This window comes from Pleuronectes platessa, chromosome 6, assembly GCF_947347685.1.
Source record: "Pleuronectes platessa chromosome 6, fPlePla1.1, whole genome shotgun sequence".
Taxonomy (NCBI): Eukaryota; Metazoa; Chordata; class Actinopteri; order Pleuronectiformes; family Pleuronectidae; genus Pleuronectes; species Pleuronectes platessa.
Window position 1 is genome coordinate 11,016,961 of NC_070631.1, and position 23,451 is coordinate 11,040,411.

General features: G+C 45.7%; 2 protein-coding genes across 2 annotated transcripts in view; both read left to right on the plus strand.

The window, feature by feature from the left end:
- LOC128442592 (ERC protein 2-like) overlaps window positions 1-3,891 on the plus strand; it is a gene marked incomplete in the record, with an annotated part of 144,915 nt that extends 141,024 nt beyond the window's left edge. Inside the window, 1 exon segment of the mRNA XM_053425129.1 lies at window positions 2,419-3,891.
- Window positions 3,892-5,431: 1,540 nt separating this feature from the next.
- wnt5a (wingless-type MMTV integration site family, member 5a) lies at window positions 5,432-17,858 on the plus strand. The gene is made up of 5 exons (XM_053425616.1): window positions 5,432-6,611; window positions 9,644-9,792; window positions 12,009-12,256; window positions 15,060-15,352; window positions 15,950-17,858. Exons 2-5 carry the CDS (start codon window positions 9,656-9,658, stop codon window positions 16,406-16,408), a joined length of 1,137 nt encoding a protein of 378 aa, XP_053281591.1. The 5' UTR covers window positions 5,432-6,611; window positions 9,644-9,655; the 3' UTR covers window positions 16,409-17,858.
- The last annotated feature ends 5,593 nt before the right edge of the window (window positions 17,859-23,451 follow it).

Sequence of the window (23,451 nt, forward strand, 5' to 3'; positions counted from 1 at the left end):
ATTTTGATAAGTCAATCATCTTCCTTCCTCCAGACAGAGGCTAAATCTGTATTAATATGAGAAAGTGTTCACCCTGTCTGATCCCACTATTAAGCACACAGAGTGGAGGAGGATGAGGGTTACACAGGGAGTAAGAGATAGGAATGGCTGATTTGGGTTGGGAGATGATGGCCTGGCGTTGAGAGCGAGAAAGGGAAATTGTATTTTGCCATTTAAAGGAATTTATTGACTTGGGAATTTTTTTTCTATTATTTATGTTAATGGTCAGTACAAGCCATCGTGGTCCAAACTAAATGAAAAGAGTCTCAAATTTATAAATAAATGTGGAAAATACGGTTTTTTTCACTCAACCTACTTTGTTTGAAGTGGCCCCAATAATGGGAGGGAAATGTCTTTGGTCTGTCGGAATAAATGTAAAGTGTTAACGTTAAAGTTTATCAGTAGCTATTCCTGGTAAGACTCAGGTCACATGTGGATATCACAGAGCAATTTATCACACACAGTCCTCACACAGGCCCGACTGCTGCACATCGCCAGCAGCAGTTTGATCACTGGAATCCCCATGTGTGTTTACGGCTATGTGTCAAATGTCCCTGTGTGCAGCGCTGCCAGCAGAATCGACTGCAAGTCTTATTTCATGTCAAGTGTCATTCCAACACTGGGAACAAAACCCATGAAGCTGTCTGGACGGGAACAGCCAGAGCAGCTGGTTTGATTGCGGTTGTTTTCAATCATATTCTGCTTTTCGTTGAATCGGTTTCAGAGACACTGACTTCCTCACCTAACTGCAGTTTACACTCTCATGCAGTAAAACCAGAGTGTACAAGTGGTGGACATGTTTCCCTTGTGCTCACTGCAGTATCCATGTAGCCGACTCCTTTTTTTATGCAGCCTTTAGAAGCTGATGGTGCAGAAAATTGTGGCCAATGACCTTTGGGCTGGAAGGGCTTTAAGCAGCCTGTCAGAGCCATTTGAGCGCTCTAAATTATCCACAGTGTGATTCGGGCTTTTCCTGACTGATATAATTTCCTTTGCTCTGTCGCGTTTTTTCGAAATCCGGCCATAATCACGACCGCGAATTGCAGCACTTTCCACTCAAGAGCATAGAAGTCCATACGATTTTAACACTCTGTAACAACACGCTGACATGTAAAATAATCAAGGGCCGATAAGCGTACACACATTCTCGACCACAGAGCGACACACACTTCCTCATTAACGGCACGAACACAGGCGTCACACGTGAGTTTGTGTTGTGAATGCATCTGTTGTGTCGAGCTAGTGAGGTGTTGACAGAGAAGAAAGGGGAGCGGTCTTCAAACACATCCACAGGCAGGCCGTGCTCTCCATTATGCCCTGCCGGGGGCCACCTTTGTTGATTCTCTGGCCCCCAAATCATTAATTTGAGTCCAGACGACAGCGGAGAAACTTGAGCATGGCGTCCTAGCACACACACAAATTCACTCGCGGACACGTACATGCACAGACACACATTCGGTGGCGCTAACACGCAAGCGGGCTTACATGTACACAGACACACGCCCCGTGTTGCATAACAAATGATGGCACTTTAATTGCTGTGCCTGTTTATTTACTCCTGGATATAATGGATGGTCCTTCTCGGCCTGGCAGCCAATCAGAGGAAGGCAGGAAGAGAGCGAGCAGCCCTGCAGACACATTCCTTACAATCGGTCATCAGTCTTTATACACAACACGCTAACATTAGATCCTACTATTAAAAACTGGTTCATGAGATTGGTTGGGGGGTTGGGTAGACCAGATCATTTCCACCACAGCACATTCCCCCATCCTTACCTATATGTACAATTAAAGTTCCCTCACTAGACCCTCTCTGAGTGACTGATGATAACGTCCTCGGTGATTGGTAGTTATTTTCGGGGCCTGTTTGCTCAGCCAATGAGGCGCCCCCAGTCTGCCAGACATACATCATTGTTTCTTTTCTTTTTTTTTTTGCACAACCTAACCCTCAGGAAAGACGTGAGTTGTTGCTGACTGCTGTGCGGCCTGAATAACAGACACATTCCGATTCCGCTCCTTTTTTTTCCTCCTTTTTATTAATGAGCACTTGATGTTTGGTCTCCTGCCAAGTGCATTCAGAGCGTTCGTAAGGAGCTCTGGAGACCCGTCAGACAGTTAGAGGAGGAAAACGGTCAACCTATGGCTGAAAAAATACATATACGCTCCGACCTGAGCATCTGAGTTCTCTTTGTCTCTTACCCGGCATTGTAATTCTATGATGTAACCGTTGAGGAGATGGCCGAGGAAATTAAAAACAACTCAAGATCCTTGGCTAGATAAAGCATCTTCATATCCCTGTGTGGATTTTCGCATTTGTTTTTAATTCTCTGTGGTGGAGCTCGCATACTGATTGTTTTTTCTCAATGTTTCTCTCCACAGCTGCTTGTGGAGCCGCGCAACCAAGAGGTTCAAGAGCTTCAACTGCAAGAGAACACAAAGTCGAGCAGCTCATACCTCCCCGGCATCACGACCACCAGACAAACACACGCGCTCTCCAGGAAACACCATTTCAATTTCCTTGTGGCCGCGCCGCAGTGGTCGGTCGAGATTTTTCCATCTCACCGATGAATGTTACCTTCACTAACATGCACAGTGGCCCGCTGAGGACCGCGTCCCGCTGTGGGTGAATGTTCCCCCACCAGAGCATCACTCATCATTCTGCAGCTTAAAGGTATTGGCAAGCGGTCCACTGCCTTGATTTTCCTAGCTGTTTCCAATAGACTAGGAACTGGATTCATTTTGCAGAACCACGGTGCTACAGAGTTCTGGCTTCACATCAACCGACAATAACCACTTTGGACTACTAGTGTGGCTACGCTGAGCCCGTGGAACTAGCCGTAAACACGTGTCGATTCTGGACCGGTTCATGATGGCATGAATGTGCTTATAATTCTGCAGCTATTTTTTTTCATTTATTTACGTAACCTTTATTTAACCAGGAAGTCCTTTAAGATTAAAATCTCCCCTTCCAGGGAGACCTCAAAACTCAAACTTTTGTAAATATCACAACACGGACTTCAAAATCCACAATCCACAGAGACCTTCTCGATGTGCCGTGCCAAAGGAGACGTCCCCGTCTGCTGAAACAAATTACCCAAGCGGGACTTCTTCTGCCTCATTGGGGCTACCCAGTAAACCGCCGTGGTCTGACTGTCTTCCACTTCCTGTGGAGAGATCAACAAGAAAAAAAGGGCAAACCCTGGGCTTGAGGATGCCCCGTGAAATAAAGGAACAGTTTGAGGATCAGTTTACACCTTCTCTAAAAATCAGGCCCTTAATGAACAGGGGAGGAAACACAGCTGACCTCAAATCAGCCAGATTACTGTAAGAACAGCGTGTTTATACATTTCTCCTTGTGTTCTCCCAGCCTGCTGTACGTTTGTTTAATGAACCGATATCATGTTCTGTTTGCTTTTCTACATCCGAAACAGTTTCGAGTGCCACTCTTCTTCTTCTTCTTCTTCTTCTTCTTTTTTGAAGTTGTAACAGCTGTGTGTGACTTATCGCGCTGATGAGTGATGTGTTCTTTTATTGTCTATTTATTGATCCTGAGTGGCTAATCTGTTAATTATGAAGTGACTTGCACATCAAAGCACTGTGTCATTACTTTTTTTCACAGCAAGAGAGTATTGTTGTGTTGGATTGAACTGTTTAACATTTTCTTTTTTCCATCTGGCCCTTACCTAGTATGTACAGATTTTGTACAGTGTGTGTGTGTGTGTGTGTGTGTGTGTGTGTGTGTGTGTGTGTGTGTGTGTGGTTTCTGTGCCGCTCATATCATTGTGGCGACCGAGAAAGGTTGGGGGTCAACATCATTCACCCTCGACTTGTTCCACAGTGTTTTGCAGTGGTCCGCTTGTCTCTGTTGTTTGAATAAAACATTGTTTTCACAAGAGCTGTGAAATTGTGTTTCTTCAGAGAGACAATAATGTGAACACTGACATCGCCGGTGTTTTGGGGTAAATTTGAGAGCAACAATGGGTATTTTCACAAGATTAAAGTTTCACCGCCGCTAATGGCAACTACAACAATAGTCTCTTGCACTGCCCGAGAAAGATTTCTTCCCAGTTTTCATGGTCTACCAATTCTCTTTCTCTCTCTTTCGCTCTCTCTCTCCCTCTCTCTCCCCCATAAACTCAGCCAGATGTTGCCCAGTTTTCTTCCTAGGGGAATATGGGAGGATGGGGGGGTCGGAGGAGGGGATGGAGGGAGGGGCACTGAGGCATGGTGAGGGAGTGAGTAGGGATCAGAAATGTGGCTGAGCATGTTTTTAAGCGCTCTCTGACGCAGTTGCAGCCTTTTTCCAGCATCCAGCACGGTAACATTATATAGCCGGGGAGGAAGAGCTCCCGCAAGACTATCCGGAGCTTTCTACTCACAGGTATATTCATGAAGACCTTCATCCAGAAGTGTGACATCTACTCAGGCTCTCAAAGCAACAGGGGAACGGATCAGCTGTTGTTTTTATTCGTTTTTTTTTTTTTTATTCTTAAAACTTAAATTGCACTTAAATTGACCTTTTTCATGTAGAAGTCTTTTTTCTTTTTTTTTTATAAAAGCTAAACAATATAAAAAGCTCTTGTATTGTGGCTTCATACTGTGCATGTGAGAGCAAATTCAGCTTTGATCTGCGGCCTCAGTGCTGAAGGCCAAACGAACCACGATTTCTCACAAAGGGTTGATTTTAAATTTGTACTGCATCACACCCATAAGGCCGAGCTGCACTTGACCAGGGCCACGACAGAATCAGTGTAATACTTGTAGATGTGTGTCTGATGTTTCTTTTCCAGACATTCAGGGGGCTGTCCCCTTCCACTAATTTCGGGAATTGTTTTACTTCTTCTGCTGACTGTTATTCTATCTCCATTTCCTCAATCCACATGAAATCCTGTCCGGCGCAACTGAAAATAACACGGCTTATTCACCCTTCAATGCCTTCACTGTGCCCGCACACACACACGCACACACACTTGAAACTATTAAACACTTTGCCCTCTGACACCAACCCTACGGGATCACTGAGAAATATTAGAACTGGTTCCTGCAGCATGTTTTGAGATAGTGCACCATAAAATAATAATTACCGTAATGACCTGCAATGCTCTCAGGCCTTGTGGGTGATGAGAGCAGCCTGTGGGCCCGTGGCTGCACGGTGTGGACCTGCTTGTCTTGATTCGACAGCAGTAACTCGATCTGCTGCAAGTGAAAATCCTAACTCTGCCCTGGTATGGATGGGGTAATAGCCCCGGGTGCTTTATAAGTTTATTTTAGGTAATAGAGACGCTTTTGTTACAGCCTCTTCCGCCCTCCTCTCCTTCTTTCTTTCTTTCTTTCTTTCTTTCTTTCTTTCTCTCTTTCCCTCCTCTCTCTCCCTCTCTCTCTCCCTCAACAAGTTTACCTTCCTCTGAAATTCCTCCGAAGTTGGTGACTGGCAGGAGAAAAAAGGGGATTTGATGAGAAACGCGGAGCGCATGCGCCATCTGAAGGTTTTGCGCTGCGCATCCACGCTGCGGTGAGCTAGTCTGTGAGAGGAGGCGACTGAGGCAGGTGAGGGAGAGAGAGAGAGAGAGAGACAGAGAGAGAAAGAGAGAGAGAGAGAGGAGGGATAGTGGCGGATACATTTCTGCACTTCAACACACACCGACACACACGCACGGTGTGGGAAGACGACAGACTCGGAGCCGCAGCGAAGCCGCTTGTTGTCCACACGCCGTGCTCTTTTCCTCCCCCCCGGCACCGTGCGCTCTCGCCAAAGCCGCACTGTTTGGAGATAGTCGGCGCGGAAAGTTTTCTGGAGCATACTGTCTGGAGCCGATTAATTGTTACATCTGTTTTTTCTTCTTCTTGTTCTTCTCCTTATACGAGGCGGACGACTCTGTGCTCCGCATGCGAGGACTCTGAAATCGAGCCGAGGGATTGTCACAGAGGTTTTTTCGCACAGAATGGAAGGTAAATTGACAAGTCGTTTGTGGCGAGGATCACCGTGTGGATCTGCCCGCAGGTAAACACGCGCAATGACCTGAGCGTGTCAGCGGCTGGATTTAATCTGCATCAGTGTTCCCTTTTTGTTTTGCTCCGTTTTAGCTGTTTATCTGGAGCAGGCTTCGCTTGGATAGGGACTGTAAAAGTAGGCCGCTTTCAATTAGAAGATAATCCACACGAGTATATGCGACTTTTCCGCCGGTTTGCACTTTGGGTTGCCGTAGATTTGCTCTTTTTTTTTTACGTGTTAATAGTCCCCGCAGAGTGGTTAAAGGAACTGATCGCTTGCCCAACACTGTCATTGGACTCTGTGCGTAATCTCGCCGCGTCCTCGGCGGACGGAGCGCACTCGCTGATCCTCGTTCCCCAAAACAACGAAAAACCTGCAGAACTTTAGCTTCCCAGTCTGTTCACCCGAGCAACAGCACTCCCCACGGGATCTGGATAAGAGAAACCTAAAACTACAAGACTGTTCCTCGCTGCAGCAAGGGAAGGAAACCATAAATCCACCTGGCCTGCACTGGGATTATTGGTTTGATAACGTCTGCAGAAAGTGGATTACAACTTCTAACGGGCTGTGATCCCTACTGGTGAGTATGGAAGCCTGCATGTCCCCTGGTTTTCCATGAAGTGACAGTTTTAACTCAACTAACGGTGGACGGTGTGTTTTGTGTGGATCCCATCGCTCCTTGGTGGATTTTGATCAAAGTTCTTGACAGATGTGATATGTGAAACAAGCCCCCGCACCCCCTCCCCTCTGCCTGTCATCCATATGTCACCGTCCTGCGAGTAGAGAAAAATGTTGGGTACAAAGTCATTTTATATGAATTAATATATAGGATAATTTTAAAAAAACACCCTGCTGTGAATGGCCTGTTGTTAACGGGACCCATGTGAAGTCAGACAATGCTCTTTGTGCTGCGTCTCCATCTCAAATCCTTGCACCTGGCTCCCTCTCCTGGTTTAACGGGCAGCCAAAGACACTCCGCACCTTTACTCTATTAAATGCAGATAATAGTTCACAGATTTGTCAGTAAATTACAGAGCCGCGCGGTTATTATTGAACAATTATAATTTAATAGCTCTGGGAATTTAAGCACCCAAGCATCAATATCCACAAAAACCGTATTCAAATCAATGTCAGCATTTATCCAAAGGCTTCAGAATTCCAGGCCACTGGCTACTATAAATATTATCGCTTAAAATTGGCCCAGTCAATCACGAAAAGTTACCATAATTTGGCACCTCACGATTTTCTGTTCACATTTTCACAGTATTTTGTTGATAAAATGGATGTTTTAGGCCGTTGTATTTTTATTCTACTAATATTTTAGATTAGTTTTATCTAAATGTGCAAGACAGAGAAAATAAAAAAGAAATTGAATAAACATTAAACACTAAAAGTATAAATAATTGCATACATTTTCTCATGTTAAACGAAGCGTTCGGCTGCGTACTCTCTGTGCAGGTTTGATCCTAATGGGTGAAGTCATTTGGAAACCGCCCTTTCCAATGATCCTGTGCAGCAGCAGCGCCCGATGGTTTTATCATTTTTGACGATGCTACATTCTAATTGTTCTCTCCCTGTAATTTGTTCAATTTGATGCCACTTCCACCGACACAAATCCGCAGGGTAGTCATCAGTCATCCGCTCAGGTCCCGTGAATACTTCACTCGGGTCAAGTCGTTTGCAGGGGTCACGGAGCGCAGGATTTACGCAGCGCTCGCTGCAGATGCCAAATGCAGGATTCTTTTTTTATATCTGCGCTGAACAAATCTTGAGTTACGCGCAGGGTGGAATATCTGCAGCCGCCGAGACGAATAAATCAGTTTATGAGATATTCATTCATAATTAATAGACTACACTCTTGCTTCTCTTTAAAACGAATTCTTACCGTTCTCTCCTGTGATTGGCCGAGACTCGTTAACTGCGCGCACCTGTGCCGTGGTGACGGTTCATTCAAATACGATTACGCACAATCATAAGGCACATCCAGTTTGGCGCGCACACACTAATATGAAATTGCCAGCGTTAATTATCCGTGAATTAAAATATGTGTTCGCATGCTGCTCCAGCTCTGGTTTGAAATCAGTGGCAAACCGCCGGCCTCTGTGGACCATCGCTTTAATTTATCTGGATGAGGTGCAAGGAACATAACATAACCTCAGCAACTGCTCTACTGAGGCAAAATGAAAGCATATGATCGTGTGTCTGTCTGTGTGTGTGTTCGTGAGTGTGTGTGTGTGTGTGTGTGTGTGCGCGTGCACCCGAGCGCTGGGTGAATGATGGTGAACTTGGCCTTGTCTTTAATGAGTATTACGCAGGGCCCAAGTCTCCACGACACAAGCCTGGAAAATAACGCCGCATGACAAATTAGAGCTGCTCTCAGACCCAAACTTCACACGCGGCCCAACTCGGGGGGCTGGCACATCGGTTTCACTCGGAAATATAAGGGTAATTATTTTAACTCATTTTCTGCCTCCATGGCGGTCAGACATATTTTGGCTATTTTTTTTTTTTTTACCACCTTGTAATTGCTTTCGATTTTCAAAAAGTGGAGCTCTGAAAACACCAGGCTCCGTCACCCGCTGACGTGGCTCCCGGATGGCCGATCCACATTCCTTTAATTAGCTGGATATGAAAATCTATTTCAATATATTTTGTGGTATTTCATTATTTCGTATTCAATAGCAGAGCGCTTCGTAGTTCCCGAAAACGGATTAAAAAAATAAATAAATCCAAAATGTCTCTTGTAATTTATGCGTTTAGTGTTCTCTTCTAAATCCTATTAAGATGTTTGCAATTAACTGTAATGAAAACTACTTTAAAATCGAATCTGTGTGACAGTATTATTATTTCCCAGAGGCCTGTTTCTTATTCAAAGAAATTAACTAAATCAAATCTTGTCAACAGGAGTTGATCAGGTCTGCCATTGGTTACAAATGGTGCAAATACGAACAAATAATGGGTTTTATTTCAAAAGTCTGCATGTTTAAGATCTAATGTTGTATGAATCACATTTGAAGCTAAAAAATACAATCATAATTGTTGGTTATATCAAAAGTAAATGTGTAACCTGAAATGTGTTTAAAATAAGTTATTGGCCAAACACACACACAATAACACACACACACACACACACTCACTCTCTGGCTTCTCATTCTTTCTGTATCTTTCTCTTTGTGCGTTTCTCTCTGAGTAAAGTGAACTGTCAGGAATGTGTCTAGTTGCCGTTTCATGGTCATTGTGTCTTCTCCAGCTCTTCGTCCATCAGTCGTATGCGATTCCAACTCAGACCTGCTGCCAAATTAGGTCTCAGCGAGCACTGATATCCTCAGGGCACTCATATCACACACACACACACACACACACACACACACACACACACACGCACACAAACACGCAATATCAGTCCTGCAAAAGAGAGTTTCACTATATAGAAGCACGTAGCTGAAAGTATTTCTCCTGCATTCCCCATCGTACATTTTGACATTGCATGTCTCCTGTCTCTCCCCCCCCCCCCCCTCCCCCCCCCTGTACCATGCACAATAAGCTGTGTGTGAGAGACGACCCGTCCAGACAGGCGGACTGACGTGCATCCTGTTCTCTGTCCTCCCTCAGATCAGCGGCAGTATGAACCTGAAGCTGGTGTGTGTGCGTCGGCCTGTCTGCTGGCCCTATGGCAGCGTGCTGGACTCCAGACACTGCGTCTTTGCCCTCACTCTGCTCACACTCCTCATGCAGGTGGTGGTGGAGGCCAACTCCTGGTGGTATGCATTCATTTTTCTCTCCATTTATGAAGTATTTCTGTGTGTGTGTGTGTGTACTTGTCATATTATGAGTTGAAATTGTCAGCTTTTACAAATGCAGTTTCTCTTGTCACTCTTACATGAATGCCATTCGTAAACGGGGAAGACTAAGAAGCAAAACATTTAGATTGACATTGATTTAAAAAAAAATTGTTTTACACGGAGTTGATTTCAGGCCTGTGTGTGCGTGTTTGCTAAATAATCCTCCTCAGCTTCAGTTGCACCACATATGAAGTATTACAACATGCTGACTGTGACACATTAACTTTTCAGGAAGAACCTTTTTTTTATTTTTTCGCCCTGATTTTCTTTCTTCGCTTATTGCCAAACCAAAATTATGAATATTCTAGAAAACATAAAATGCTGTGGTTTATGAGTAGGCGTCAAACTATGTGCAAACCCGAACGCAGTGTGTGTGACTGAACGTGTGCACGTGTATATACACACGCATGCGTCGTGCTGCCATTGGGAGGAAAAAGTCCATATTTGAGCATGCTGAAGTAGTGATAGTGGAAAAGGCTGTTTACCAGTCACCATAGAAGCACTACTTCAACCAAATCACAACTCCTTACATCCCCTGGCTGTTTTTCTGTTTCTTTACCTAATTGTGCACTTGTGTTTGTGTATGCCGACTTGAGTGCTTGTGGAAGAACACGAAGCATTTACAGTAAACTCACACTTCCTGTGTACGACTTTTTATTTACCTCAGAAACGCAGATCAAAGCGAGCGGTGACATCATGTGGTGATGGACCAATTATGTGAAAATAATAATTTAAACTATTAATTTGAGGAGGATCTCGACAGATAAACATGGTTTAATGGGCTCGGCTCAGCAGGCGACTACATTAAAGGTCCAGTAATGAGTTGGATTACGGGCGCAGCTGAGGAGTCGCACATTACCACAGACCTTTTTGGAAAGCTCTGCTTGGAGCACAGACTGTGTGTGTGTCTGTGTTTCCTCTTTGAGAGGACACGCAGGTGTGAATGATTTAGAGTGTCCGAGCAGAAGGTCTGCTTGTGTGTGTGTGTGTATGTGTTAGAGGCCGATCGACAAACAGTGTGTATGTTGAGTTCTTTTTTTCCCCCTCCATGTGCATGTGTGTAAGACTGCATATGTTGTGTGTGTGTGTGTTTCCAGTGTGCGTTCCCTCGCTGCTGAGTTCCCCCAGTTGATCAGGTTACACTGGGGGCTAATTGTCTCTCTCATGGGGCTCGGGGATGGGCTGCTCTAATTGTCTTGTGGCCTGGAACCAGATGCTCCTACGAGTGTTTCCCTCTCTCTCTCTCTCTCTTTCAACTGTGTTTGTCTCTGTCTCTTTCCCCCTTTGAATTCATTTTTATTTCCCTTCTTCAAAAGGTTACACAGGATTCATGGCTGAGAGCTGTCTGTGAGGAAACGTGAATTATGACAAACGTTTCAGCACGGCGTAGGAATATATTGTTTCTTTCTAGTGGGCATTGTACGAGCTTAGTCAGCTGAATATGACTGAATATAACCCAATAGAGTGGTTTCTGACCTAAAGTTGGAACGACACCACGAGTCCACGAGATACATCTGGAGGGTTCGTGAGCTTTTCTTCAAGGAAACAGGACTAAACTCACATTTCTGCTGCACACAACCGTTTTCTGACTTGTAAGATACTGAAGAGTTTGGCCTCCTACATTATCTTTATATGAATAATTCAACTAAATCCTAGCAAAAAAAATATCACACTCTTTCTGAAAATGCTCACAGCTCAGAGGTATAATATCCAACCTGTGGCGAGGGTTTATTTTCAGGCACTGGCTGTTACAAGTAAATTAGGGCTGGGGAGCTAATGCTTCAAAGCGTCTGCCTCTTTAAATTCTTCCTTTATTTAATCTTTTGACCCAGTTTTTTTACTCATATTCCTCATTCCCTCTCTTCTCTTTCTTACTCCCGTCTTTCCGCTTCCATCTATCATAAGCTCTTGGCCCTAAATGGCACATTTGTAGTTGCAGCGTCAGTAGAAGTGTGCAGAGGTTCACTCCAGCCAGTCACTGCTTCTCATTTCAATGATTAACATTCTGCAGCTCCATCCACAAGCAGGAGAAAGCAGCTGTTGATTGTGAATTTGGCCAGAGACCTTGCCATACACGTTATATTTTTTATGGCTCACGAGTGAAAACAACTGTGTTATTTGTCTCACTCATCCAGGTCTCTGGCCATGAACCCTTTACTGATCCCAGAGGCCTACATCATCGGTGCCCAGCCTTTGTGCAGCCAGCTGGTGGGCCTGTCCCAGGGCCAGAAGAAGCTGTGCCAGCTCTACCAAGACCACATGCAGTACATCGGTGAGGGGGCCAAGACGGGCATCAGAGAGTGCCAGTACCAGTTCAGACATCGGCGCTGGAACTGCAGCACAGTGGACAACTCTTCTGTTTTTGGACGGGTCATGCAAATAGGTAAGAAATAGACAACTATGACTAAAATCACATCTTTTTAGACATGTTTTCACACATGCATTACATATCTTCCCTTAATTCATTCTTCCACTCTTTGTCTCACTGACCCTCGTTTGTGTGTCTGTGAAAGTGTGTGTGTGTGTGAAATGTATGGGGCTGCTGATTCCCAGCAGCTGTGTGCAGGGAATAGTTGGTGGGTGAGGTTGCTGGATAAATCACATGTGGCTTTGGCCTGCTCAACCAGCTCCCGACACGGAGCAGGAGGGAGGCCGAGAATCTGCTTTTCCGCTGATGAATGGGAGATAATCTAACACACATACATGTACATATATACACAATCGTGCACACACACACATTGGAGCGTGTTCTGCAGAGCTGAACTGAAGCTGCAATGTATTTATAAGTAATAAGAGTGCAGTGGGTGTATGATCCAATACATCACCTTGTCAGAGATTACAGTGTACATGTATGTGAGCGTGTTCGTGATCATGGAGCGTGTTCAGATCTCTAATATAAAATTCAAGGGCTCTGACAATCTCTCTCTTGAAAGTGATTCCCACTCCTGGATCCTATCATTGACCATGGTTTGTTTTAGTTTTCTTTGGACGTTTGCCTTCACCTCAGGGGCTAATGCAAAGGTGGTTTACTATTTATTGACCATAACTCTCCGGCTGAGTTGCAACGGATCTATGCAGTGTGTCCGTGCTGGGATCATCGCAGCGGGTCTGGCTGCGTCGTGGCAAAATCTGAACAGATGCCATTTTGTCAGCACTTGTGGCGCTCAGGTTTTGGGATTCTTTCAAATCCCTCCTCAGTAAGGCACACAGAGAGAGAGACGTGCCTTTTTTATCAGGGTGCTTCTCTTTTTAAAGGGTCAGTTGACAAAAACTTCCCACCCACTCAAACTGCACTTAGAATGTTTTGCTTTTTCATTTGTCCCGATAATGAGATATCCATCTCTCTAAGATTTCTGCTCCTGCCCCGACACAATTAATGGAATGGAATTTCATTTGTGGCGCTCAGAGCTGTAAAAATAACATTTAATGCACACAGCAGCAACTTGGCTTTCCAGAAATAACGTTCCAACGGCTCGGGGTAATCCACCCGAAGTGCTGTCAACTGTTTTCATGGTGACACTTTTTTATTTTATTCCTGGTAGAATGTGGTTCTACTGAAAACTGATCACAGTGAGAAGTAATGAGGACTTTGTTTTTGCAAAGAGAAGCTGTCGTTATAATGTGAACAACTAAAAACGAAACTTGACTTTGCTTTATACTGGGGTAGACATGCTTAACTAAAACAATTAGCATTCATAGTTATCATACTGTTCTTTTAAATAGTTTCATATTGAGTTGATCATGAGTTGATGAGTTTTTTATGGGTCTGGTTTTGCTCCGTTCTTGCTGATTCAGCCGGGTCCGTGTCTCTGGTGCAGCCGACTCCCTCTCCACAGATCAGTCTTCATAGAAACCTCATCAGCAGCCGCTCTCCCGCCGCTCCTCTCCCTCCCCCTCCCTCCTCAACGTCGCTCCTATCTCAGGACGCTCTGGGCCAAGTAAACACGTCCTCCTCTCGCGCTGCCATCCATTCGTCCGTCTGAACCCCCGTCTCACTGTCTGTCTGCTGGCTCGGGACACTGCCGGGTGATTTAAAGTTGAGCTCCAGGTGGTGCTGGCGTGGTTTGGTTCGGACCCCTCCCCTGCCCGGCTCCAGGGTGGAGCACAGGGGAAGGGCGGCTGCAGTTTGGAAGACATCCCTTTTGTCTGTCTTCAGGTCCTATTCGGTCAAATATCCTCAGGCTGATTGTTCTAGAGGAATAAATCGACCCCTCTGTGATCAGCTCCTGCCAGAGTTTCCCACTCGGGCTTCTTTCAGACTTTCCCTGTAGGTTTCTTTCTCCATCGTTTCTCTTCTCCATCATTGTTCTTCTCTAAGCGCGTGCACGTGTCCTCTTTTCCATTTTGCTCCCCCCCCCCCCCCCCTTTAATGACTTATCTTTTCAGTCATCTTGTCTTTCTCCTCCCTCATCTCCCGTTCCCTGTCCGTCTGTTATTGTCATTAGAGCCTTCTCTCTGAAGGTTCAGCCCAGCAGGTATACGAGCTGTGCATTCATATTTTGTAGCAACCCCCTGTCTTCAATGTCAACACGAGGCCTCACGTTGCCTGCTTCCTTTTTTCTTTGCTTATCTCCTCATCGTGGTTTCCTCTTGGAAACTGCAGCCTGTGGCTTTGTACAGTAATGGACAGAGCATTTGGTGACAGCAAAAAAATCTGCTTACATGTGATTTTCTGTGGTTCTACGGAGATTCCCGGCCTCTTGTCTCGATAGAGGAGACGCGAGGGTAGAAACAGTGGGAGTTAATGAGCGATGGCTCGAGGATCGCTGTCGTGACAGATGGACGTACAAGAGTCACTGTCACTTTGGATCCGGGTGAGATGGCAGCTGCTTGTTGAGAGGCTGGTGGGTCACTGGAGGGCGCTCTCCTCTCTCTGGCTGAAGCCCAATAACAGCAAACCAGATTTCACTGTTCAGACTGTTGGTGATGAGGAGCCTGCAGGACTTGGCTGGGGTGCTCTGTAATCTTAAGTGTATGGTGAATGCTGTCATATGACATCACATATCATAACACGCTGCGGATTCTTAAAGCAAAATGACAGTGAGACAAATTCACTATAAACTAAATACACATGCATGTCCTATGCAAAAACAAAGAACTCGTGGATGGATTTTGCCAAATGATAAAACTTCTCTTATTATGTCAAATTTGATATGACATTCCTGTTTTGTGTTGTGTGTTTACAGGCAGCCGAGAGACGGCGTTCACTTATTCCATCAGCGCAGCGGGGGTGGTGAACGCGGTGAGCCGTGCCTGCAGAGAAGGGGAGCTCTCCAGCTGCGGGTGCAGCCGTGCGGCTCGCCCCAAAGATCTGCCCCGGGACTGGCTGTGGGGCGGCTGCGGGGACAACCTCAACTACGGCTACAGGTTCTCCAAGGAGTTTGTGGACGCACGCGAGAGGGAGAAGAGCTACCCCAAAGGCTCCTACGAGAGCGCACGGCTCCTGATGAATCTCCACAATAACGAGGCTGGACGGAGGGTGAGAGAACCGGGGATCACATGCACCAACACACTCACAAAGGGATTTAAGATGTCACCAGATAAGAACAGAGCAGAGAGGGATAAGCTCCAGGCGCCAGAATGAGACGGGGACCAGCGATAGAAAGAGCGAGAGGAGTTTGGAGGTGAGACAGTCCAGGTCGATCGGACGGGTCTCGGCTGATCATGTGTGAACCAGCTCCGTCTGCTCTCCCCTCCTGAGGCTTTGATCTGTGGGGAGATGGAGTCACTGGAGCTGCAGCTCTGGGGGTTTCTTTTCCGTTCCAAACATCTTGAAACCACCTCAAAGGAAAAACGTAATAGCAGATATCTGTTGCCAGGCTGTTCTCTCTCAAGGAGGACAAATGAGTGGACAGCGTCTTTTATTCAGTGCACCAGTGGAGACATTGACAGGATCATTTGGTCGTTTATGACAAATTACCGCTTCATAAGATCATAAACAGTTCATTGCGCAACTATTTATGTAGCCAGGACAAATTAGAAATTAAAAACATTTGGATGTTGTTGTTTTTTTGCAGTTTTGTGTATCCCAAGTATTAACTTTCCCTTTTTCCAATCCCCTCTTACCTTCTCACAGACCGTGTCGGACCTTGCCCATGTGTCGTGCAAGTGCCACGGGGTGTCGGGCTCCTGCAGCCTGAAGACCTGCTGGCTGCAGCTGGCCGACTTCCGCAAGGTGGGTGACGCGCTGAAGGAGAAGTACGACAGCGCCGCCGCCATGAAGCTCAACACGCGCGGGAAGATGGTGCAGCTGCACAACAAGTTCAACGCGCCGACCAGCCACGACCTGGTGTACACCGAGACCAGTCCAGACTACTGCCTGAAGAACCAGAGCACGGGCTCCCTGGGCACGGTGGGGCGCCTGTGCAACAAGACGTCGGAGGGCATGGATGGCTGCGAGCTGATGTGCTGCGGCCGCGGCTACGACCAGTACAAGGCCCAGATAGTGGAGCGCTGCCACTGCAAGTTCCACTGGTGCTGCTACGTCAAGTGCAAGCGCTGCACCAAAATCGTAGACCAGTTCGTCTGCAAGTGAGAGGAGGGGCGTGGCCTGTGTGTCTGCCTGCAGACGACGGGCGTGTCCGTCTGTCGGTGTTCACGAGCGGAGGAGCAAACGGAGTTGCACACAGTGAGAGAATGGAAGAAAGAAACTATATAAATTATATTTATAGAGTTAAACAATTATGCCATTGCAAAAAGACTGACTCTTTTTTTTTTTTTTTTCTCAAAAAAAAAAAAATCTTATGTCTTCAGAAACTGAGAGTATCGTGAAATATTTATTTTGAGATTGTTATGTTATATTTTGGCCCCAGTCATCACCAGCTGATTTTAAACCCATACAAGTGCCTAAAAAAAGTGGCTGGGAATGTTCCTCCTTCCCAGTCGCACCATTTCCTAATTTCAAAATAACATCACCTTCCTTGTCAGATGGGCCACACTGATGGTGCCTCCCATTTCCTATCGAGAGTAGAGTTTGATGTTTGTGGCCCAGTTGAATAAGAGGTTCCTGGTTTGTTGTTTTGAGACGTCGGTAAGAGACTGGTGTGTTTCCGTGGGGGCCCCAGTCCACAAACCAGCCTTCGCATCCACACCGAAGTCTTCTTGTCCCCCCCCCCCCCTCTCATCACTGTTGGTTCTTGGAGTCCAGTGGCTACAGTAAGAGGGCTGTTTCGGGGTATGGGCCTTTTTATTAAGCCGTCCCAGAAGCCTTTAGAGTTCCCCAGGTGCTGCAGAGAGCCCTCCACCATTATGCACTTTGCTACAGAGGCTTAAACCGGTCTGTACGTGTCTGTTCAGCTGTTTTTTACTACAGTGCATCAGCTAATATATCAATATTATAGCTTTCATTCTTTTCCATATTAATTCAGATTATCCATTTAACATTATTCTACAATACTTAACATGGTTTGAAATATATATGGGCAATGTCGTGGTTACAGTGGTGAAATATTCAATGCTCTGTGTATATAGTGTGTCTATCCAGCCAATCAGTAAACTGTATTTATTTTCTTTAACCAGATCCTCCCTTTTAAGCTCAAAACAGAAAAGCGTCTGAGATCCACAATTTTGTCGGACATCAACTTCCGGAGTCACTTTTTAATTAGTTTTTTTTTTCCGTCACTGTTGCGGCTCTTCACTGTTTCTTTTGTAAAGGGAAAAGCACCTTATTGTTTGGAAACACACTTTCTTCACTCATGTTGAGCTTTACCGTTACACACAAACACACACACACACACACACGTGTCACAGATGTTCAGATTTTATCAATGCCACAAATTTCCAAAACCACTCAGTGAACAGCTCACCGTCCCTGTGATGATTCTCCATAGACAAACTATTCCTACCAATCCAACTATGTATATTTATAAGCTTCTCCATGAATTTGAGGTTTGTTAAACTTAATGTGTTATAGCTGATATTTTGTTACTTTTTACAAATTGGCTCAATGCTCTACTTTGTTTCAATAAATATCAAATGTAAAACCAGTGGAGGAGTAGTCGCTCACCGTGTTTCTTCAAGTTTTGTTTATCCTTTTCTTTCATATCCTTTCCCCCCCCCCCAGTCTAGATATACACTGGAAAAAGAAAACTGTTCACCATCCGAACTCTCAGGAGTTGGCTATCATTCTTACACGATCAAATCACGTGCAGGGTTGAAAACATCACAGCGTGAAAAAAATGTGTCTGGTCAAAATATCCCGAGCATCGGCCCGATAAAGTTTTTTTGTAAAGAAGCCAAATTAAAGGGATTTCTAAAAAATGTTCTAAATAGCCCTGGACTCTCAAGGTTACTTTTAATTAGTTTGCTGATTTAGAATATTTTCTAAACTTTAATCTGAAAATTGAAAAAATGTATAATCGTGACCAATTGAAATGTTTTAAAGTTGTTCCAGCAATTTTCTTTATTCCCAGTACATTGCAAAAAAGTGTATTCTCGTGAAAGGTAGAAAAGCTAGAGTTGTTTTTCTTTCTTTTTTATATCAAACATATCAGTAATTTTTTTAATATTTTTTTCTAACGTTCATTCAGTCGCTCCTCACCCATGGGCAGATTTAGTAGCAGACGGTCAAACCCACGTCGGGTGACGGCTGTTTCAGGCGTGGAGCGAACCAAGACGACCAGAGCTTTGGAAGATGGCCTGGAGATTTGGTGTCTCTCAGGGGGACGGTTGAGGTTGAATTATAAGCGCCATTCAACAATCCAGTGACAGTGGATCAGTTAATGGAATGATTAATCATATTGGAGAATAAGAACAGGGGGGATTTCTTCTTTTTCTTGTTGGATGTGGGGGGATGGGGCTGTCTGGAAGACGACTGGGCCTTGTCAGAGTCTGCCGGAGCTCAGGAGGAGACGCAGAGACCGGGAGAGAAGATTGGGTAATGAGAAGCGGGGGACTGCATGAGGGCTGGATGAGAGGGGAGTAATAAGGAGAGGGGAGGCCCGGGGGAGAGCAGCAGCGAGAAAGTGCTTTACGGAAAGTAGAGCTGAAGGACTTCCATTACAGTGTAAACGCTCCTGACATTGACTAATATTTACACTGGTAAAATGATACTGACTTTAGGAGCACATCCCATATGTGACCCCGTCGATTGGCCCCACATGTGTGTGTACTTGCATGTGCAACCCACTTGCACAAAGCGTGTTACATCATGACAAGTGTTTACATTTCTGATTGGTGTCACGCAGGCCAATATGCACAGAGAGGAGATAGGAAGCTAGCGAGGAGGGAGAGAAACTCAGAGGAGACAAAGACAGGGAGAGGTTTTACAAACGTGAACCCTCCTGTCAACAGGGAGGTTTATAAGGATGTGAAATCACCCGTCCTCAACTCTGAGTCTCACACGTGCATGAAGGTCAGACACACTCGCACACGCTCGACAAGGTTCCTCCGGGTGTGTGAGTGAGTGATGGCCGACTTCACACCGGCACGACTCTCCTGGCTGCGGCACAAACAGAAATCCAGGTGCGCGGCAGCCGGGCGAAACGTGAGACACCCGCAGGTGCACAGGTACGACTTCCCTGACACACTCGTTTAGAGGAGGACACACAGATACTTCCAGATGTTTGAACAACACACGTCGAGGAAAAAAAAAAATGTTTTGGCAGGCTCCCACCTCCAGCTTCACAGGTGATGTGGGCGACTAAAAGTTTACACGCCTGTTCGGCAGAGAATAAAGCCGTCTTTTTGTGGCTGTGGTCACCGGGTGATAAGGTTGTGATTTGGGTTTGCACACACAATTAACTGTGCACCACAAGAGCACTTAGTAGCTTTGGGAGTGCACCCACACTCTGGAGGAGGAGGTGCCCGGCAGATGTGTAAAACCTGGCAACTCTTTGTCGTGTGCTCCTCACAGTTAATCTAAGAAAACAGCAGCCTGTCTAAGATGAAGCCGTCTTCCATCTATCTCACATTGCGCTCATATTTCCCTCCGCATATAATCTCCCTTTCTCACAGAAAATAAACAAAAACACATGTTGACGGGAATGGTTTGTTTCCCCGACGCAGCGTTGATGGTTTCACATTGTCAGAATGTAAAAAAAATGCAAAGGGCTCGAGGGTTTATGACAAGTGAAGACCATGATTACAACAAGGGAGAGAACATGCTGCGTAAAACACGGCTAACCGAGTGGTTTCACTCTCCTACGTCTTCTCTTACTTCCACCGCGCTCCAATTCCTCCGAGGTTCTTCAGGCCGAAGAGGTTTTCCTATAACAAAGCATCTGGTTGATATGAGGCCACCTTCCCGCTGCCGAGGCCAGATCTGCTGACCGCAAATTTATGGATTCATAAATATTTTGTTGATTCTGTTCCTGTTGTGGAAAAGGCTGAACCACTGTTCTACTGTAAAGGAAATATACCGTGCTTCCCCATATTGATGTAATACATCTAGCCCACGTTTTACCATCTGTGAAACAAAACCTCAGCTTGAACTTTCAGCCCGCGCCGTGTTGTTTTAACCACGCTGCACCGCGGCCTGAAGAGTTCTCTGGGTACAGGAGAAACAGTCCTGATCCTGTTCAGGGCTCCGTGAAACTCTGCCTGGAGCAACACATGACGATCACTGCAGAAAACCTCGATTGGACATAAAACACCTTTCCCCTCTGCCGATGGTCAGCTCTGTGCTCCAAGCAGAGCTCCAGAGCTGTCAGTGCAGCGGCTCTGGCAAAGCTCATCACGCCGAGCAAAAAGTGGAGCTTGTTCCATTCGCCAGCTCTTACTGTAAAAGTCTCATAAAGCGAGACCAGCCGGGCCAAACTGAGAGCCCTCAGCAGGGCTGCATTTAGAGACTATTTGGGATTGTGGTTGTGTGTTTTAGAGCGAGAGAGGGCAGGACACCGCACCGTGACGTCGCAAACAGTCTGCACTGGATCACAGGGATGGGTCGGTGCCACAAGGTTTCCGGCCCCCCCCCCCCCCCCACCTCCTCGCTGTCCCTGCCAGTTCCATCCCGGTGCCGCCGCCGCCCCCCCCCCCCCCCCCCCCCCCCCCCCCCCCTCCCCGAAGAAACCACCCGCACCACAAGTTGTTTCAATGGGGCACAACTGCGACTGAAAATAGAAGGGTTAAACATAGAGGTCGCAGTTTCGCAATGTGCATGAGTGAGGCTTTTGTGTGTGTGTGTGTTTGCGTGTGTGTGTGTGTGTGTCAGTTCAATTACTGTCCCTAGCCTAATAACTTTTATTTGCAAAGTTTATCAAATACTGTGATGAACCGGTTACCATGGCTGCTCAATTAGGAATTAGCCCCATGTCGTATAATCACCATTTTCAAAATGCAGTTGCAAACCAGAAGAATTGAGAATGTCCCAGGAGAGATCTGTAAATGGAAATGTAAAGGAACATACTGGTGTGTGTGTGTGTGTGTGTGTGTGTGTGTGTGTGTGTGTGTGTGTGTGTCTGTGTGTGTAGCATTGAAGCAGAACTGCATAGTGCACTGCAGCTCATCTTGCTTTATTGCTCACAGATGTGGAAACACATTCACCTTCATATGACAGTAAAGGATTACGATCTGGCGTTCTGTCTTGAATGTCATACAGAATGACCCGTTCCACCAAATGAAGTTTTTCTGCACTGTTAATAGATTTCGCAGAGCGCTCGTGAAGAAGGTAAACATTGACTGTGGACTGTGGCTCTCTGACATCTGATCTGTTGTTCTAAGAGACCCCGATGCTGCTCTGCCCTCGTACAACTCCATTTCTCAGTCAGTGTGGGTTACATACACGCTCACTGTCATCGCACGGGATCTTCTCTATCGCTCCTCTTCTCTGGCGGAGGAGGAGGTGGTGATGTGTGTGCGTGTGTGTGTGTGTGTGTGTGTGTGTGTGTGTGTGTGTGTGTGCGTGTGTGTGCGTGTGCGTGTGTGTGTGTGTGCGTGCATGTGTGTGTGTGTTTGTGTGTGTGCAGCTCTGCCCCACAGGGAGCTGAGTGCCAGGTCAGAGCCAGTAGCTGAGTGATTCTGTCAGCCTGTTAAGCCTTGGTGGATTACACTAAAGTGGGCCCCTGGGGTTGCTCCGACATCAGTGCAGCTCTGCCCAGTTATGGTTAAAGTATCATACGGCAGTTATTGAGCTTCCTTTTTCCGTCCTCAGTGTCTAGAACTAAATTTACACCTACAATACATCTATCATGGCTCGGCACTTTATACAGGAGATGATGGAAGTGAGTGTAAAAAAAGCTTGTCCCTCACGGCTAACAGAACATTCAAGGCAACAGACTCTTGACGTATGCAGGAGCACTGTCAGAGACTGTGAACTACTTGGGAAAGCCATAAGAGAAGTATATACTGGTGATTATCTTTAATAAGAAACTCCTGTTTTAAAGAACTGGGTGAACAGCAGAAACAAGAAGGACACTTAGAGAGTGCATAGGCTGAATTGCCACCTTAGCACCACGTTGTATATATATGTAAATACATGTTTATTGTGTAAATGGTTTTGTATTCATATAGCACTTTTCGAGTCTTGATGACCACTCAAAGCTCTTTACAGTCTTTACATCTATTCACAGCACTTTGTTATTCAATGGGGGGGCCATTCAGGGTTCAGCATCTTTCCCAAGGACACTTCGGCATGCAGATGGGTCAGACTGGGAATCGGACTGCCGACCTTCAGGTTGGAGGACGACCACTCTACCCCTCAGCCACAGCCGCCCTGTACACATACATTTTCTGGAAACTGTTCACATCGAACAGAGGTAAAATATCCGTACTGCCCTACAGTTTGAAGGAACATTTGTTACCTTACAGAAGTTGAATAAAGATCAATCCCCTAAAAACAGTTATTTTCATTCACAAAATCTCATTATTATCCTGATCTGCACCAAATTCCACCTGTTGTGCATTCTTTAGATTCGTTTTCGTAAAAATCTTTTTATTTTTTCTTCACAAACTCACAAATAGGTGGTAAAACGCCCTACCTTATCATCCTTGATAATACATTTTAAAAAGTCAGAGTCGCCTCAAAATAAATTCACTAATTTCAGTCTCAGATTGAACAGTTCTCTCTTCTCTATAGAATACGACAACAACATGACATCATATCACCTAAATTGATGTAATAGGTTGTAATCTCATCGCAGTGAGGAGTGAAAACAGCCTGAGAGGGGAAACGGCAGAGGAAGCTCGACAGTGACTGATGCTCTCCTGATCTCTCAGATGAAGTCATTTGCTTTAAAAAAATATCCGTATTAATGAAGCGTATCAGTGAGGTGTTGAAGTTCAAGAGGGATCCTCAGAGTCGCTGGCAATAAATCAACTCAGACTCCGACCGATATGAAGAACCGGACCTCTGTGAGACCGGTGTGTGGTCTGGCACATGAAACGCACAACAGGGGGAAAATCTGAAACTCTGAATGGATTAAAACCCAGTGCCAAGAATTATGTCCCGGGTGATGATGAGCCACTGTCTCAAGACAAGTCAAATAAACCTGAGAAACAGACAAACTAATCCTCTGTGTTGAAAGCAAATACAGCCAATGGAGTGCGTTATTACTGCGAGTGAGCACGGAGGCCCTGTCATGCGATCGTGAAACAGGGAGAGCCGTGCCACTGCCTCCAGTAAGAAACAGCAATGCTAACAAA

Coding starts and splice junctions, on each gene's coding strand:
- wnt5a (XM_053425616.1), top strand. CDS start 9,656: ATGAACCTGAAGCTGGTGTGTGTGCGTCGGCCTGTCTGCTGGCCCTAT. Junction 9,793..12,008: donor GTGGAGGCCAACTCCTGGTG/GTATGCATTCAT, acceptor TCACTCATCCAG/GTCTCTGGCCATGAACCCTT. Junction 12,257..15,059: donor TGGACGGGTCATGCAAATAG/GTAAGAAATAGA, acceptor GTGTGTTTACAG/GCAGCCGAGAGACGGCGTTC.